This window comes from Wallemia mellicola (genome assembly GCF_000263375.1).
Source record: "Wallemia mellicola CBS 633.66 unplaced genomic scaffold WALSEscaffold_4, whole genome shotgun sequence".
NCBI classification, from domain to species: domain Eukaryota; kingdom Fungi; phylum Basidiomycota; class Wallemiomycetes; order Wallemiales; family Wallemiaceae; genus Wallemia; species Wallemia mellicola.
This window is the reverse complement of record NW_006531961.1, coordinates 46,242-63,248: the sequence shown is the minus strand read 5'-3', so window position 1 is coordinate 63,248 and position 17,007 is coordinate 46,242. Positions and strand designations below refer to the sequence as shown.

At 39.4% G+C, this 17,007-nt stretch overlaps 7 protein-coding genes across 7 annotated transcripts; 5 read left to right on the top strand and 2 right to left on the bottom strand.

Annotated features, from left to right (window-relative positions):
* Positions 1–252: 252 nt before the first annotated feature.
* Positions 253–618, top strand: WALSEDRAFT_27558 (hypothetical protein; the record flags this gene model as incomplete). Its single annotated transcript, XM_006956826.1, has 1 exon — positions 253–618. One exon carries the CDS (start codon positions 253–255, stop codon positions 616–618), a length of 366 nt encoding a protein of 121 aa, XP_006956888.1.
* A 521-nt stretch (positions 619–1,139) lies between these two features.
* WALSEDRAFT_36041 (P-loop containing nucleoside triphosphate hydrolase protein) lies at positions 1,140–2,225 on the top strand. Its single transcript, XM_006956825.1, has 3 exons — positions 1,140–1,272; positions 1,320–1,999; positions 2,049–2,225. Exons 1-3 carry the CDS (start codon positions 1,170–1,172, stop codon positions 2,166–2,168), a joined length of 903 nt encoding a protein of 300 aa, XP_006956887.1. The 5' UTR covers positions 1,140–1,169; the 3' UTR covers positions 2,169–2,225.
* Positions 2,226–2,254: 29 nt separating this feature from the next.
* WALSEDRAFT_59642 (DUF221-domain-containing protein) lies at positions 2,255–5,180 on the top strand. Its single transcript, XM_006956824.1, has 3 exons — positions 2,255–2,437; positions 2,490–2,791; positions 2,840–5,180. The coding sequence occupies exons 1-3, from the start codon at positions 2,274–2,276 to the stop codon at positions 5,002–5,004; spliced, it is 2,631 nt and encodes an 876-aa protein (XP_006956886.1). The 5' UTR covers positions 2,255–2,273; the 3' UTR covers positions 5,005–5,180.
* A 126-nt stretch (positions 5,181–5,306) lies between these two features.
* Positions 5,307–8,272, top strand: WALSEDRAFT_56535 (hypothetical protein; the record flags this gene model as incomplete). The annotated part of the gene is made up of 4 exons (XM_006956823.1): positions 5,307–6,585; positions 6,632–7,260; positions 7,500–7,624; positions 7,680–8,272. The coding sequence occupies 4 exons, from the start codon at positions 5,307–5,309 to the stop codon at positions 8,068–8,070; spliced, it is 2,424 nt and encodes an 807-aa protein (XP_006956885.1). The 3' UTR covers positions 8,071–8,272.
* Positions 8,271–10,914, bottom strand: WALSEDRAFT_43646 (TPR-like protein). Its single transcript, XM_006956822.1, has 2 exons — positions 9,111–10,914; positions 8,271–9,062 (listed from the first exon to the last, which is right to left on the bottom strand). Exons 1-2 carry the CDS (start codon positions 10,905–10,907, stop codon positions 8,319–8,321), a joined length of 2,541 nt encoding a protein of 846 aa, XP_006956884.1. The 5' UTR covers positions 10,908–10,914; the 3' UTR covers positions 8,271–8,318.
* Positions 10,915–10,997: 83 nt separating this feature from the next.
* WALSEDRAFT_59640 (cysteine proteinase) lies at positions 10,998–12,742 on the top strand. Its single transcript, XM_006956821.1, has 4 exons — positions 10,998–11,170; positions 11,219–11,292; positions 11,340–11,451; positions 11,497–12,742. The coding sequence occupies exons 1-4, from the start codon at positions 11,083–11,085 to the stop codon at positions 12,675–12,677; spliced, it is 1,455 nt and encodes a 484-aa protein (XP_006956883.1). The 5' UTR covers positions 10,998–11,082; the 3' UTR covers positions 12,678–12,742.
* Positions 12,743–14,024: 1,282 nt separating this feature from the next.
* Positions 14,025–14,400, bottom strand: WALSEDRAFT_31552 (hypothetical protein; the record flags this gene model as incomplete). Its single annotated transcript, XM_006956820.1, has 1 exon — positions 14,025–14,400. A coding segment is annotated over exon 1 (330 nt), but the record flags the coding sequence as incomplete, so codon positions are not given.
* Between the last annotated feature and the right edge of the window lie 2,607 nt (positions 14,401–17,007).

The window sequence follows — 17,007 nt, the reverse complement described above, 5'->3', positions numbered from 1 at the left end:
AACATACAATAACAATTTCAAGGCGTATAATACTTAACTGCTTGATGATCGCTTCTCTTTTATTAGCTCATCACCCAAAAATACGGATATATACATCAACATCGAACCACCTTGCCAACAACACCTAAAACGCGTGCAAAAGAGTCACTATATAGTTGTATTCTAGTAGCAAATAAACTAATATTACAAAAATACTCAAAATTTACGCGTAATGCTTTTCTCATCTTTTTCATCATCACCACGACGACTAAAATGGGATTCAAGGTGTTCGAGGAGGAAGAAAGTGTAGAGAATACACAACAACCTACTGCCATTAACAAACAAACTCTCAATGTTCTTGGTACGCGTAACATCCAAAAATCGTCATCCGCACCATCCAAATTGGAAAACGTCGCTACCGAGAAGGTGCAAAGGGGACCAAAAGTAAACGCACGTAGGCAAGCATTAGCGGATGCTGCAGCTTTACCACCTAAGAAGCAAATAGCTCAATTGAAGAAATCCTCTATCAAGAAGACAGAAGGGATGTCAGCAGATGAAATTAGAAGATTGCGTCGTGCTGAGCTATTACGCAAGCAGGGAGTGCTTAGCGATACGAAGAAGCCAAGTTTCAGTCTATAGATATGATGTTCCAATTGCTTTAGCCCATTTTAAGACGTTAATTTATGTAAACTAGTGTATCTATAATCATTCTCCATACTGTCATATAGTCTGCTTTATCATCTTCTCGTAGTATTTCCTCTACAGCTTGGCTTAGATTGCAAGGATGTATAAAAAAGCAACTGCTGTTTGACAATGGGTGGTCTGTTAATGAAACATATGAAGTGGACTTAATAATTCCATTCTCTTGTAGGAATTCAACGGACGAGACTGGCTGGCTATCTACATACGCGTTGAAGTATAAAACAGGAACATTAAAGCTATTTGAATGCACCACATCCCAAATTACATTAATATTGCTGTTGTTTGGCAATCCAGCGGGATCCACCTCCTCCGTTATGTCTCCAGCCACTTCACTATCGTTTACGACAACACAAGTCTTCAACTGATAATAAGAATATCTCCTCAAACCTTTCAAGCTAACCCATTTTGACTGCACGATCAGATATTGTTGATCAGCTGACGCTATACCCACCTCAGCCGCAATCTCACAGAAATCGTTCATTTCAACAATGAGCGCGAAAAAAGTAGAGAGAATATTAAGCTGGGCTATACCATTAATTGAGGCGTCAAAGCTTAATAGACCGTTCTTTATAGGATTGACAGGTCTACAGGGTATGCTTTTTCGTTATTTATATCTCATTATATTAACCACCGGTCAGGGTCTGGGAAATCAACAATTGTAAATGAACTAACAAACGAATTACAAAAAGGTGGATTCCGCACCATTCATTTCAGCCTTGATGATCTCTATCTTACGCATCAGGAGCTCAAGGATGTTTCGGCGAGACATCCAGCGAACAAGCTTTACAAACATAGGGGCTTATCTGGTACACATGATATGGTACTAGCGAAGGATATATTTCAGCAATTGCGAGAGAGTTGGAATGATCCACCGGGTTCCTCCATTCAGATACCAGTTTATGATAAGTCACTTCACAGCGGACAGGGAGACAGGAAGAGCAAAGGCGAATGGCGTACTATCAACCTCGATGATCCGATCAAAGTTGTTATTTTTGAAGGTTGGTCAATCGGTTTTAGACCCTTAGAACAATCTGTTTTGGCAGCCCAACACAAGTCTGCACAGAGTAGTCCAGCTGGATTGACAAATCAGATCGCTGAACATACTCTGGAGGATATCACTGATATCAATAATGCACTGAAAGAGTATGACACATATTTCTCTGGTCCTCAGTTCTTCGATTGCTTGGTGTACCTCCAAGCAATGGAATTAGGATATGTGTACGACTGGAGAGATGAACAGGAGCAAAACCTAAGAAATGCGAACAAACCACACCAAACAAAGGAAGAAATTATCAGCTTTGTGAAAAATTACATGGTTGTATGTTAGATACTTATTCCGCCGAAAAATGCTAAATTACTTAATATAGGCATACGAATTATATTTACCTCCACTAACGTCTCAGGGTTTCTTTGACACTAGACAAGGTAGACAGCTTACCCTGACGCTCGATAAAGACCGTAATATACTAGGTAGCCAGGTTATTTAGTTATTTAAATCGGAATTTTGTATTATCTGAATCTCAGACATTTAATTACTTTATCTCACACGGACTCAGAATGAACGGAAAATTAAGGCTTTCTCCCTTACAGCCATGTCAGCTAGTGCAGAGGAGGCAAATTCATCGAACACGGGTACGTTCGTCGCAGCACTGGTACTTAACGGTGCCGTCGCATTTGTACAAGTCAGTGCATTCTGCGTCCTTAGACCGAAATTCCCTCACATCTATGAACCAAGGGTAACAAAGCCACCTGTGAGGTACGTAAACGTGTTATTCACGCATAAACACTTTCATTGACATACTACATAGACATAGAGCTACTGCTCTCACTAAAAATATGTTCACTTGGGCTGTGGAGGTCTTCAAAGCGCCCTATAAACCGATAGCAAGGCACAATGGTTTAGATAGTTTCATGTTTATTCGCTTCTTACGTATGGTCATCAAGATGTTTGTTCCTATGTGGCTCTTCTCATGGGCTCTTCTTTTCCCTGTAGACAGCGCAAACTCCGGTGGTACTGAAGAAGGTCTCAATATGTTCACGTACGGTAATGTCGCAACTAGCAATCATCCTCGTTATGCCGCTCATTTATTAACTTCCTGGATTTTCACTTGTGAGTGATGTTTCCGATCAAAAACTTCCGATCTAATTATTACGACAGTCTGGATATTTTACCTCATTAAATCTGAAATGACTTATTTTATTAATGCTAGGCAAAGTTACCTTATCGATAAAGAACACTCGTCCCTTCCGCAGGCGAATACCGTCCTCATTACGGGTGTACCTCAATCACAACTCACAGTCGAAAAACTTACTAGCTTGTTTTCACACCTCCCCGGTGGTATTAAGAAAGTCTGGATTAATCAAAACCTCAAGAAACTCCCTGAAATGCACGAAGATCGTTTGAAAGCGTGTAACAAACTTGAAGGCGCCATCACTAAGCTTATCAAGACAGCTAATGAAATGGAACTCAAACGTGGAAAGGCTGAACAGAAAGGTAAACCGGCTCCAAAAAAGACTATTGTCGATGATGTTGAGAAAGAGGATATCGGTGCTGCTGAAAAATTGGTTCCATCAAAGCAACGCCCAACTCACAAACTCGGTTTCTTGGGATTATTCGGCGAAAAGGTTGATTCTATTAACTGGTGCAGAGATGAAATTGCCAGACTTAACGAAGAAATAGATGATAAGCGTAAAGAGGTACTGTCAAACCCAGATGATTACAAGCCACAAGGCGCATGTTTCATTCTTTTCAATCAACAATTAGCTGCACATCTTTGTGCTAAGTCACTTATCCATCATGCTCCTTACAGAATGGTTGAAAAATACTCTGAGGTTGGCCCTGAAGATGTCATCTGGACCAACCTTAATGTTAATCCCTACGAAAGAAAACTCAAAATTGTTGCTAGTTGGTCTGCTACTATTGCCATTACCATCTTCTTTGCTATTCCGGTTGCTTTCGCTGGTATGGTTTCAAACGTTGACTCTCTTTCAAGCCAGTACAGTTGGTTAGGATGGCTTGGTGATCTCCCTGACCCTGTAAAGGGTATTATTCAAGGTGCTTTCCCACCAGTTCTTGTTGCTATTCTCTTCGCTTTGGTTCCAATCATTTTCCGCTTACTTTCCAAATTCGAAGGTACTCCACGTAATACAGCAGTTGAGTTATCTCTCATGCACCGCTACTTCTTTTTCTTGGTATTCAACGGTTTCTTGATCACCACTCTATCCTCTGGTATTATAAGTGCACTTGGTCAATTAGCAAGCGCTGATGTTACTTATTATCCACAAATTCTTGCGAACCAATTACCAGGAGCGTCTATTTACTTTATCACCTATATTACATTGCAAGGTTTATCAGGATCCTCTGGTGGCTTACTTCAAATTGGTGGTCTTGTTGTTTACTACATTAAAGCATGGTTATTAGGATCAACGCCACGTGCTCGTTGGGCTATTTTCAATACTATGCCGGGCGTGGCATGGGGTACACTTTTCCCACCACTTTCACTCCTTGTCGTTATCACAGTCGCTTATTCAATCATCGCACCAGTCATGAACGGTTTCGGTGCTGTTGCTTTTATGCTGTTTTATTTCACTTACAAGTACAACTTCCTTTACGTTTATGACATTAGTCCAACATCAGACACTGGTGGTTTATTCTTCCCAAAGGCCATTCAACACATCTTTACAGGAATGTACATTTCGCAAATCTGTCTTGCTGCTCTCTTCTTCTTGGCAAAGAGTGATGATGAGCAAGTCGCTATCGGAGAGGGTGTTGTTATGGTAATTTTGATTGTCATCACTGTTGGTTTCCACATCATGATCAACAACTCGTATGAACCACTCTGTGAAGCCTTGCCATTGACTCTTGCATCTAAGACGTGGGATCAACAAGGTGAAACTCAGCCACTCACTTCTGACAATGCTCTCGAACACAACTCAACAGTCGACAGCACAAATGAGGGTATCAGAGAATCAAGTGATGGCAGTGTTCCACTTGCTGAATTGGGTAAGAGTATGGGTAAAGTATCATCAGATGAAAAGAAACTTGGTAACATCGATGAGTCTCATCCAATTGATGATAACACTCCACCACCACCATTCAAAGAAGAAGTTTCATTTACTCACCCATCTATGTCTGAACCACAACAAATCATCTGGGCAGCCAAGGATGAGTACGGTATTTCTGATGAGATTATAGCCAAGTGTAAGAAGGACAACATTATTGCTACAAATGACAGAGCTTGGATACACACCAATGAGAAGGGTAAACTCAATAAAATTGAAACTAAAGGGTGGCCACCAGGTGAAGACCACAAGTTCATTTAGAAACCAATAGGATCAATTTGTTTATTACCCATCTGGATGTTTTTCTCGCTGGAATTTACGCAGGCACGCAAGTACAGTTTAGTTTAGTTCCTCAAACTCTATTTATAATCAATAATACTATTTAATTTACTTTTAATATCAAACACGATTTCCTTATATACATTTCATATCTCTAAGTTAGTTTTCTGTAGAGTTAATGTGAAGTTGTGTGTGCACTTTCTCCGAAGGAGTAGTATATAATATATTTTATTAATTACTGTGCTCACTATCGTATTTTACTCTTTCAAACCTAAACCACCAGGATGTCCCTTCAAGAAGAGGGAATGCAGGAAAAGAGCACCGATGAGGAGATAACCAGAGCTGATGATACATATACAGCTACATCTCCTGTTCCGCTGAATAGAGAAGAAGAATTGGCCGAATTGGCTCACCTCCGACAAGCACAACCAAATATCGATGAGAAGTTAGTAAAGAGTTTAATTAGCGTACAACAGAATAGTATGTTAGCATTAAATACCTTGTTGTTCTCAACTTTGAGCTCAATTAAACCGATTATCAGCTCAGATTGGAAGCACGTTAGCGAGAAGTATAATCCTACTAAGAATATAGAGCATTTAAACGCAAATGTGAATTACGCTTTACAGACGCATCTCCATAGCGCAACTTCTGGTGAACTCAATGAGAGAATAGAAAGAATGTCCTATCTTTTCTCACCAATTGATGCCAAATTAATAATTACACTCAATCAATTTGCAGAAGCTTTAAGTTTATTGACGATTGGAGATGGAAATACTCAACAAACCAAAGAACGACTATCTTCACCGCCTCTGTCACCTACAAGTAGTTCAGATGTGTATGACTCCTTACAATCTCGAATGTCAAAGTTGCAAGTTGAATTAAACACACAAGATGAAAAAAGCGGTGAGATTTGGCTCAAAATTGAAACCTTTATCAATCTTATCAACATCCTTTGCAATGAGAGAGACAATGTTAGTGAGAGACCGCCAAGTTACTCCGACCTTTCGCCTTCGCAATCAATGCACCGCCAATTATCACAAAAATCGGCCTCTTCCACTACAGCTAGTATAGTATCGAGTGTTCAAGATGAGAAAATGAAGAGAGATTTAGAAAGAGTAACCGATTCTATCGACAGGTTGATGAGAATTACTCCTCAATTGGCTAGTCAAAGGGTCGAACTATCACAAAAACAAGTCATTGAAATGGACTTAGCTAAACTAGCCGGTGAGGTTGAGTCTTCCGTTAAGAGTTCCAAAGCCAGTACCTCTCATAAAGCCAGTAATGGCGTTGGGAAGTTCTTCCCAAAGAGCATTAATACTCGTCGTAGCGACAATCAAGTTATAAGTAGTATTGAGAAGGGTAACAGAAGAAGGCTAGATAGTCAGCGCGTGGATATGGGCAACAGATTGGAAGATGCTCGTACCAAAATGCGTGTTGCTGATCTCGTCGATATCATTCAAAGGAACAGGGTGGGAAGGCTCACTGAACAAGAAAGTGACTTCACTGAGACCAATCCACGTCCATCCAGTTCCACTAAAAGTGTACAGAAGTCACCTTCAAAAGGTGTGTTGATTCTAATATTGCATTTCTCCATTGACGGGCACCACAGATTCAGTTGATTCTCAAACCCAAAATATGGTTTCCCAACAGGCTTATATCGCAGAACACAATGTTAACGTTGGAAACGTTCTTGTGCAATTTAAAACACAACTGCATGGCTATTCAAAAGAGCTCGATATCGAAGTCGATCAGCAAGCAAGGGATAGCGTTATCTTGAAAAACCTCTCTAATTTTAATGTTAGATTAAAGCTTCCCACAAAAGTCGTTTATCCTCAACGTAAAAGAGTCAAATTGGTTGAGAGGGACCTCTTTGAATTCAATTTACAAGTATCTCATCAATCGAGGAAGTCGCTCACTACACCGGTCGTTGAACCTCCATCATATCCTTTCAGTTCTATGGAATTCAGCTCATCAAAACCATCTAGCTTTAGATGTGCAAAGTGTAGCAGAGATGTTGCGAGCGGCGATCATGTTGCTAGCTATAGAGATCTTCCTTCAGAAGGTTGGTCTGAACATGTTGACAACTGGATGTGTCACCCTACACAAGAACTGAACGCCGACTATTATCGTAATTCAATCAGCAGTTCTGCTAACCCAAATGAGGTACTCATTGGTAGTAATTACTGGGTCTTCAACAAGAAGAATATCGTTGAGAAGAATGTCAGAGTGGAGTATAATGTGAGTAAAATAAGGCCTTCAATAGAGCAACAACAAAACAAAATCGGGTGGTCAAGAAGGCCATGTGGGGCATTTCATTTATTACCCCGCCTGTGTCGATACAACCACCCAACATTAAAAGTCCCTTGTTGAATACCCGTGATGTCTCAAGATTACTGTCACATCACGGCTACATAAAGGGAGAAATTTAGCTCTATGTGGCATATCTAGATAATTTTCTTTACTAACATACTCACCAGGATGAGCAAATTCAACACACTCTGAAATGTATCTGTGGTAGTGCCATCGGCGGCGCCCAAAGTGAGGGTCTCTTCCGCTTCAATAAGGTGTCGGTGTGCCCTGTCTCAGCGCATAAATCACAACCGTAGGTGTCCCAGATTGGTGATATGGGTTGTATCTTTAACATTAATCGTAAACAGGTACTACAGCTACAACATTGGTCACCACATCTCTGCTGAACTTATCGAGCAATCGAGGAATTATGGTAGTTACAGATACTTTCTTCAAGATGAGCAAACTGGTGAACTGAGACTACTAGTGTGGCTATTCAATCCATTGGTGAAAGTTAGAACGTCACAAGTACGTCTAAATTCAACTATAGAGGCTTGTAAAGTATTCTGGAAGACAAATAGAGAAGAACCACTCCGTGACAGCAAGATGAATCAAATAGGCAAGTTGAAATACCCCGGGTGGATACTTGATGAATTTGAAGATTTGTTATTAAACGGTATTGGTTCTTTCCTTGGTGATTCTCCAAAGCGTTTCTTCTCAGATTGGCATGTTGGATACATCGAACGTGTATCCAATTAACAACATTATTCATTGGTTTCAACATTAATTTCTTTCCCCAACATTTCTTAGAATTACAAGGAATGTCGAGTAGTATTTACATAATTATATAGAACAACAAAGTATCTTCTATGCTTTTGTCATTTGTATGTTTAATTTCCATGGTTATTGAAATTTTTTTGTAGACTCAAAGAATGTTTAAGGTCTTTAGGGTTTCATATAAACAGTTTATAATTCCCAATAAATATCTATAATTATTTACAATATCACTAAGTGCTTCTGATCTCCTCTAAGAGCTCCTTCAGTTGGGCATATTCTTTTTCATCTTCAAACGTTGATCTTGTACGACCAAGGAATGTTCTCAATAAACTTCTAGCTTGATACTTCCAATCTGGTGATGCATCTTCTTGATTGTTTGGATCGTTTACATCTGCAGGTTTCTCACCAAAGTTTTGCAAAACGTCAACCAAATCAATTATGGTTTCAGATGCCTTCTGGAATGCCTTTTTGTCATTCTCAACTGTATCATCAGATCCAACACTAGCTCTATAGGCTTTGAGGTGCATATCAATTGCGTTCCTGTATTGACCCTTCCAGAAGTTTAATCTAGCGTATGATTTGAAAATGCGAGGTGATGAGACTTTTTTCAACAATGAATAATCGAATAATCTATCAACTGCTCTTAATAAACCGTGACCTTCATTGGAATTATGCACGACTTGAGCCCCTTCGGCTGAGGTATCTCCCTCAATTGCATCTCTTTCGTTACGTGGTGCTAGCGTAACGGCGTCAACTACCTTGTCCACAACATCAAGTTCACTTGAGTCGTCATTTTCTCCGCAAATAAGTTCTCCTCTAATGTCAGCCAATCTTCCAACCGCTCTAGTGGCATCTGCTAATTCACCAACGTCGATCGAAACAATCATGAGATTTTGCCATATACGCCAATTGTCGAATCCATATCTTGATCCTTGTTTTAATGCTCTAAAGGCATGCATTTTGCTTTCGTGTGTCTATATAATTGGTTATGAAATGGTTTAGAAGGGAGATGTATAACTCACTACAGCTTTATCACCAAGACGGAGGTAAACACTAGCCAGATTATTCCAAGATTCCGCGTCATCGTCTTCAATAGCCACACATCTACTGAAGGCTTCAATCGCACCATCCCAATCTTCTAATCTGATACATGCACATCCGAGGATGAACCAAGTGTGATGATAGAGAGGATTAATCGCAACAGCCTTGCGAAGAACTTCAATTGTGCTCTTGCTGTCGCCCTTAGCGAAGTATAATCCACCAAGTGATCTATAAGCACGACTGCTTGAATTATTTGATACCTCTAATGCTTTTTTATAGTGTTGTTCACAATTTGGTACATCAAGGTCACCATAAAGACACCATAACTTTGCTACTCTCATGACATCCATTCTTGTGCGTGTTTTAGTGTCAACGGTGGCTTTAGCACGAGATGTGATGGTTTGTGATTCAACTATGCTACCCTCAAGGAGACCTTTGACTGTATCGAGCGCATCATTTTGTCTATCTGTGCTGACATAACAAATTATTGTATCTTCCCACATCTCCAACTTTTGATATATTTCAAGTGCAGATCTAACAACACCGATATTGACAAATCTCTGTGCGAGCTCCCTCTCAAGTTCCCACTTGGCAGGCATAGGCATGGCGAAGAAATACTTCAAACGTTCAACATTGCTTGAATCTGATGTTGGCATTTGATCGATCAAAGCTTGTAACTGTAAAGTTGCACGTTGAACAGTACGTGTACGGTGTGCTTCCAACCTACTTCTCAAGAGTAAACTCATTGTGTAAATTGACCAATTTTGGTGATTTGAGAGTACCCTCTGAACGAAAGCACCCATTTGAGAGTTGGTGAGACCATTCTCTGGGGCTGTATTTTTGATATTCAAACACATACCTAGTAAGATGCATTGGTCAATTGCTGATAATTTTGGCTGATTTGAGGGATCTATATGTGATAGAGGTGCCGATGAGTCGACTGTAGAACTGAACTGAGTCTGTTCGAGAAGTGTGTCATCGTTTAATTCCAAATCTTTGACTTGAGAGTCGGCATTTTCTTTGCTTTCTTGACTATCTCTTGATTCTGCTAGAAGAACTAGTTGAGTAATATCGCTCTGTTGGAACTTGGTACGTTTTCCGAGTGCACCAGTTAAGTGGAACTTTAGTTCATTAGTATTGGCAGCTTCCAAGAATGTTTCTGACGCTTCCCTGTCTCTTTCGAACATGTGGTATGCAATTCCAACTTCTAATGTAAGTCTTGCTTTTAATGTAGGTGGCAGCTTATCTATGAGTGCCTTTTTGACACCATCTAACATCGATTCTGGAAGTGGAACACATTCGTCTAATAAATGTTGCTGAGCTACTGCTGCTCTGAGATTCCACCACTTTGCTGAGCCTAAAGGTAACTCTCCCTCGTCACTTTTAACCAATTCATTGAAGATTGCTTGTGCGATAAGTAACAAAGGAGCGAATCGGGTTAAATGATAAGCAGGCTCACCACCAGTACTCAATTTCTGAATAGCTATTGAATTATGATAGTCATAATCACTCCATAAACCGTTCAAATCTGTTAGATTGAAATCTAAATCAGGACCTGTCCAATTGATCTGAATGAAAGAATGTAACAATGCAACTGCTACAGATAATGCGTCCTTTTCACTTATATTTATTCTAACTTTCAAGTAATCCAAATCAATATCACCAAGTAACTTTTGAGCAGGATCACTAAGCAATACGTCCTTGAATTTACCTTGATTTACTAATTCAACCAATCCAGTGCCACCTTCGCCTTCTAATAGCGCCAATTCAAAATCCATTTTTCACTCCTGGTGGTAATCAACCAAGTCTTCTCCTTAGTCATCCAAGTCTATGCAATCGACTTCTTCGATAAATTTCGGAGTTGAATTAGTGCATTTACCAGCTTTATTTGTTAGTTTACTATCACTCATCGCTGTCGTCCTTGGTCCACGCAATCTTGGCCTTTACGTTAGAATGTTATTTGGTTGGTTATTTGGAAGTGCATATAATGATGTACAACCCATTGATAAGAGTAATAGAAGATCTAGAGTATCAGACAAGTGTAAGTGTATTCCTCTTTACTCGAAAGTCTTCTCATAGCAGCTTTCAGTTACCCCACATAGCAACTATCCTGGTTTACGCAACTCCAGCGGCGTACATTGCTTCCTCAACTCTACAATACAGGTTTGTAAGAGTTTGTATCGTCGTTTTACTCCTAAAGCACCCTCTAGTCCCTCGCTTCACTTGACAGTCTTGAATCTTTCTTAGAGGAGTTGCTTATTGAAAGCGATAAGCTTGATATCTACCTGCCATTATCGGAAGCTCTATGGGATACCATACAAGGTGCGTGGTATCGCTAAACTATCAATGTGACTAACACATTCATAGCTCTCAACAACCCTTCAGCTAACAGAGCCGTTCATACCAACACAGCAGTCATAAATGCATTCTCGCTGAGCAACACATCTAATACCACTCATATGTCACCTTCAAAACGTGCACTTTCACTTATACAATCTGGACAGCAGGACGCTCAAGAGATGTTCCAGTGTATTTCCTCAATGCTAGCACACGAGGAGAGCCTTATAAAATCTGCTAAAAGTTCAGTTGGAGGTTTGGGATCTATTTCAACCCCTATGAACACCACTTTACACAAAAATTCATTTCCTCTGGCTGGTCTCACGGCCAGTAGACTCGCTGATTTGGGTTGTGGTTACGTCGAAGCAATACGGAATATTCCTTTTGATGCACTCTCACTTAATCTTCCAATGCAGACATCATGTAATGTCGAGCAATTGCTAACGGAGTATACAGCTATGGAGACAATAGAAGACGCGTCTTGCAGAAAATGCTCCCTTGAGGCCACTCTTGTCAGACTGCGAAAGGAGGTTGAGCGACTCATGCCCGCAGATCCTAATTCCGTTTCAGGCTCTCGTCGCAGAAAGATAAAGGAAGCTGCAAAGTACGAAAGACGGCTATCATCATTATTAAGCGAGGATGGTGACCTTCAAGAAGATGCGCGATTGAAAGACATAAGAATTGATAGATCAGGTGGTGGTTCGACGAAACAGCTTCTGATTGCAAGGCCACCACAAATACTAGGTCTGCATATCAACCGCTCAGCATACTTGGGTAATGGAATGGCTGTCAAAAACCCTTGCAAGATTGTTTTTGGAGAGCTCCTTGATATAACTTCCGTAACGACTACAGGTACATTAGAGACATCGCCGCGTAAGCCTATATCATCAGCCAGCAAGGATATGTTGGATAACCTCACCAAAAATGGAACACTCCCTAATCGCATTCTCTATACTCTTAAATCCATTGTGGTACACTATGGCTCCCACTATTCTGGTCACTACGTGACCTACCGCAAAATAAGCTCAGATGATGACGATGACTGGTTACGCACAAGTGATTCTAGCGTCGAAAAAGTTACCTTAAAGCACGTATTACATGAGAATCCCTTCATGATCTTCTACGAGCGGGTGGACAACGCCAGCTCTGACGTTGATGACAACATCCTTAACAGTTCACACATACTTTCCAGCTATTCGTTGCATAATTGATTTGTACATTTTGCATTAGAAATTATCAAAACAGTAGATATAAATAGTTTTTGCTGACATGTGACTTATACTTAAAATAACGCTGATAATGTGTGAAATAATAAACTGGAAGCTTTTGTTGCCCGTGCGTACAATACTTTACGGTCATTAACTTGTCGTCCGAGTAGGAAGTAAAGAATGTGAATGTCTGGGATCAGGTGATGATAAACCTCATAAATCAACCATTGTCACATCTCTATGAAATACTTTATTACATGAGAGTTACAACCAAGTCTAGAAAAAATTAAGATGAACACATCGAATAAGGATCTCTACATAAAAGAAATAAATTGCTTGTTTTAGACCTGAGCCAGCGAATATATTATCTCACATTTGACACTTCTCAGCGTGACAGCTCAAATTCACAATTGCGACACTAACCACAGTCTTCGAATTATAATAGACATCCTACGACACTGTCATCAGGAGATACATAAGGAAATGTCATGAAATGTTTCACATTGCATTCACTGTGTTATTAAAGATCAAAGAGTTTGTGGCCACACAGTAAACCATAACATTCTTGTATTTTCAAGAGTCTGATATGAACAAATCAGCAAACAATAAGGTTTTCTTTTATGTTATATTGGATGAAAGCAAAAATACAATGTCCATTAACAACATGGACTCTTTCTAGAGATGCTGAGGTTCGAACTCAGGACCTTCTCGGTTCTCGAAAGATATCGCTCGTTACTTCGCGCGAAATCAAACAATGTGAACGAGACGTGATAAACCGCTTGTTTAAATGATACAAGAAGTTTAACTGAGTCCGTCAATACTTGTCATCGTATGAGGATTCAAAGATGTTGTCGATTTTGCTGGAAGCATTTAAATTGGCTAGTGTTGTAAAATGTCGATGAATTGCGTTACCGTGAATGATGTCGGTTAAGCCGAACCACCGAAGCGATTTGGGTACGTAGTCATTTGCGGTTTGAAAAACTCGTAAAGGGCTTGAAGAGCTTGCGCGTTCCTGAGCATTGGACCTAGTTCGAACCGAATGTTGATCTTGGTTATCTTTCTTCGCAAGGTGATTCTTGCCATTATGTGTCTTCTACATATAAATATTCTATGCGAGATGCTATCATCTACGCCGCACGTCCTGCATTTAGGTGAGTCGATTAGTTTGAATCGGTATCGGTATGACTTAGTCGTAGGGAAGTGACCTGTACGTAGCTGGGTTGCTAGGCACCGTGTCGCTCTGGGTAGTTCATTGAGGATCTTAGCAGTTTTCGCAGCTGTCAGCTTTCCGGCTGATGTTTTTGAGGTATTGGACTTGATGACTGACAGTTTCGAAGCTTCGATTTTCAGTGGAGCTGTATAGCGTTCGCGCATTCTGCGTCGCATTGCTGAGTATGAAGTACTAAGTGTGAAGTCAATGTTGGTGTAATGATTACATTTTGTCCTTCCCTCGTTGGCTGTTCTATCAGCTAGTTCGTTACCATAGATGCCCGTATGTCCTGGGATCCAGTTCAATTGGACTATGGTTCCTTCTCTTCCTTTCATTCTTTTGATCCTTTCGATTTTGTCAAGTACTTGTTTTATCAAGTATTGTCCTGTCTTTGTCGTTTGTAACTGAACGATCGCCGACAAGACCGCTAGACTATCGCTATGGATGAAGACAGTATGTGGGGTCGGAATGTGTGGGGGTATGAACTCACGTTCTACTTGCATTAATGCTAGATAGACTCCTACTAGCTCGGCTTCGTATATTGTAAACAGGCTGTCAGTGCCTAGTCTGTAAGAATTTCTAGCGTATTCATCCAGCAAAGATCAAAATTTTCACTTAAGGTGTTTTAAACGATACCATTGGCTCAATGACGTAAGATCCACGAAAATAGAGATGTGGTGTATATGCCTGAATCTCATCATTCGAAAAGACAATTGCTGAATTCACTGGGGACCTCTTCTTTTGGAGAACATCGTCAAAATTCAGATACTAGTGCCGAACATAAGTTTAATTGTAAATTAGTTGCTACATATGAATGTATAAATAATAATAAGAGCACAGGAAGGAATAGGCGGACAGTGATAACTAAAAAAACTTATACTTTAAAAACACATTAATCATCGACCATCAACGATAAAACATATAGATAATTATATAGAATCTGGAACCAAGTACATACTGACAAGTAGATAAGTTTAAAATGTTTCGCCCGGTCTGGATAGTGTTAATCTTCAATCAAATTTTAGGAGTATATGCGCTTTCTTGTCCGTATATCAATTTCGAAGCAGTTCCAAAGTACATCATCACTTACATTACCCCATTGATATACTTAATATTCATCATTATTAACTATGAAGCATGTTGCGAAGTTCATTATGATGAGCCTTTCAGGGGCTTCAAGCAGTGGAGAACATATCAAGCCATTAAAGATGTCATCACATTTTGGAAGTTCCGGAGAGTCCAGGAGGGATAGCAGTAGACAGCCCAACTTCCCTGATCATGACCCTGAATTCTATAACACAATGTTTGAAATCCTTGATGAAGCTTTTGCAATAGAAAGACATGAACGAAGAACTACAATTCTATACAATAGATTATCTTTATCTCAGCAGTGAACTTACTGAACAGTGGATAGAAATGAAAATCGGCTTGAAGTTAGGTAACGAAAGCGTTTGGGTGATATCATTCTTGTTGATAGACTTTGGTATTAACTATAAATGCAATGAGTCAGTCTCAACTTACGAATGAATGCGAGAGAAAACCAAAAAATCAGAATTTCAAAAGTAATCGCGAGTCTCCATATAACTGCTTGTAGAGATATCTTAAGAATGTATTCAAATAATGCTTATAGATTTTTTAATTTCACATCATGCTGGGTACCGCAGTTTTATAAGAATAAAAGTCTGAGAATTTCAAGACCAAAACAGTGATTATAATTGACTATACAATGTAGAAACAAAGAAAGGTACGACAAAAAAACTAGCAGTATATAACAAGACGAATAACAAAATTCAATAAAAGAGCGATAAGTGATAATGAAGGTCAAGATCGTTAGTATACGAATAAACCAGTTGAGCTAAGTTGATGAACAGAGTAGGTATGTATATTGTGTATACAAGGTATTATAAAATAATTACCCTAATACACATACATGGAATATTTATTAACATTTCCTCTTATTTTCTTTGAATTTTGCTTTTTCACGAAGCTCAATTTGTATCATAAAACGTGACTTTATCTAAATTACAGACTAAATCCGCACAACATCTCTGTTTTTATACGCACATTGCAACTATACATAGCTATTTATCTATTTCGTATATTCTATAGGTAAATAAGTGATGTTACAAAAATGATACAAATAGCACAGGCATTAAAGAATAGCGTTTATGTTATGCCGAAACAGGCTACACAGGACCTATAAAAATTATCCGTTCTTTATGTTAACCTCAACGGTGAAAGACACCAATTCAGGTTAAGGTAAATATGAGATTAAAAATATTAAATTGCGTTCATTACTTCCATCTTTTGCTATAGAATATGAATATAATAATTATTAATTGCGATGATTTTCTTTTTCAACAAATATTACCCCAATAGTTTCCATCGGTGGCTCGTTGCAGTTGGGCCGCAGTCCTTCTAATCGGTAAAGTACGTCTGTACCTAACAGATGACTGATGGCAAATGTTATGTTGGTTCGTTGTTACAATAATGATACAATGCTGAGCATACAGTATCATTTAGTGACTAGGGACAGAAGGAACAAGGAGTTACATCAAGCACAAGAGGAACAACACTGCGACGCAGTAAGATCAAGAGGACAACAAACAGCATACAGGTAATGAAGACATAAAAGAGGAACACCTTGTACACAATCCATCATCTGAACGATTACAACATAATAGTTATTTTTCAACCGATAATAGAGCGTGTTTGATATTTACAAACCGTGTTGGAACCCAAATACAGGCGCTGAACATACAGTGTTGGCCAACAGCAAACCGGGAGTAACTTACCGAGCCGAGTCATCACTTATGGACGAGGATTACGAAGCAATCGGGGATTGGGGCGAAACTTATCAATTACAGAGCAAGAACAGGGGTACTGATTACCAATCACAGACATGATAAGTGAGACATTGAAAATATATATAAGAGAGAACATATTGCGCATTAAAAGTATCTAACATAGATCCTATTCATCTAATATTAAAAAAAACGTGACACAACAAAAAATGATGATGATGATGATGATGATGATGAAATCTAAATATATTGTTAAGACGATACAAAGTTAAACTGCGTCCATCAATACTTCTTAAAGCATGAGGATTTGGATGGCATG

Coding starts and splice junctions, on each gene's coding strand:
- WALSEDRAFT_59642 (XM_006956824.1), top strand. CDS start 2,274: ATGTCAGCTAGTGCAGAGGAGGCAAATTCATCGAACACGGGTACGTTC. Junction 2,438..2,489: donor GTAACAAAGCCACCTGTGAG/GTACGTAAACGT, acceptor CATACTACATAG/ACATAGAGCTACTGCTCTCA. Junction 2,792..2,839: donor AACTTCCTGGATTTTCACTT/GTGAGTGATGTT, acceptor TTATTACGACAG/TCTGGATATTTTACCTCATT.
- WALSEDRAFT_43646 (XM_006956822.1), bottom strand. CDS start 10,907: ATGGATTTTGAATTGGCGCTATTAGAAGGCGAAGGTGGCACTGGATTG. Junction 9,063..9,110: donor GTCTTGGTGATAAAGCTGTA/GTGAGTTATACA, acceptor CCAATTATATAG/ACACACGAAAGCAAAATGCA.
- WALSEDRAFT_59640 (XM_006956821.1), top strand. CDS start 11,083: ATGTTATTTGGTTGGTTATTTGGAAGTGCATATAATGATGTACAACCC. Junction 11,171..11,218: donor ATCTAGAGTATCAGACAAGT/GTAAGTGTATTC, acceptor AGCAGCTTTCAG/TTACCCCACATAGCAACTAT. Junction 11,293..11,339: donor TCCTCAACTCTACAATACAG/GTTTGTAAGAGT, acceptor AGCACCCTCTAG/TCCCTCGCTTCACTTGACAG.
- WALSEDRAFT_36041 (XM_006956825.1), top strand. CDS start 1,170: ATGAGCGCGAAAAAAGTAGAGAGAATATTAAGCTGGGCTATACCATTA. Junction 1,273..1,319: donor AGGATTGACAGGTCTACAGG/GTATGCTTTTTC, acceptor ACCACCGGTCAG/GGTCTGGGAAATCAACAATT. Junction 2,000..2,048: donor TTGTGAAAAATTACATGGTT/GTATGTTAGATA, acceptor TACTTAATATAG/GCATACGAATTATATTTACC.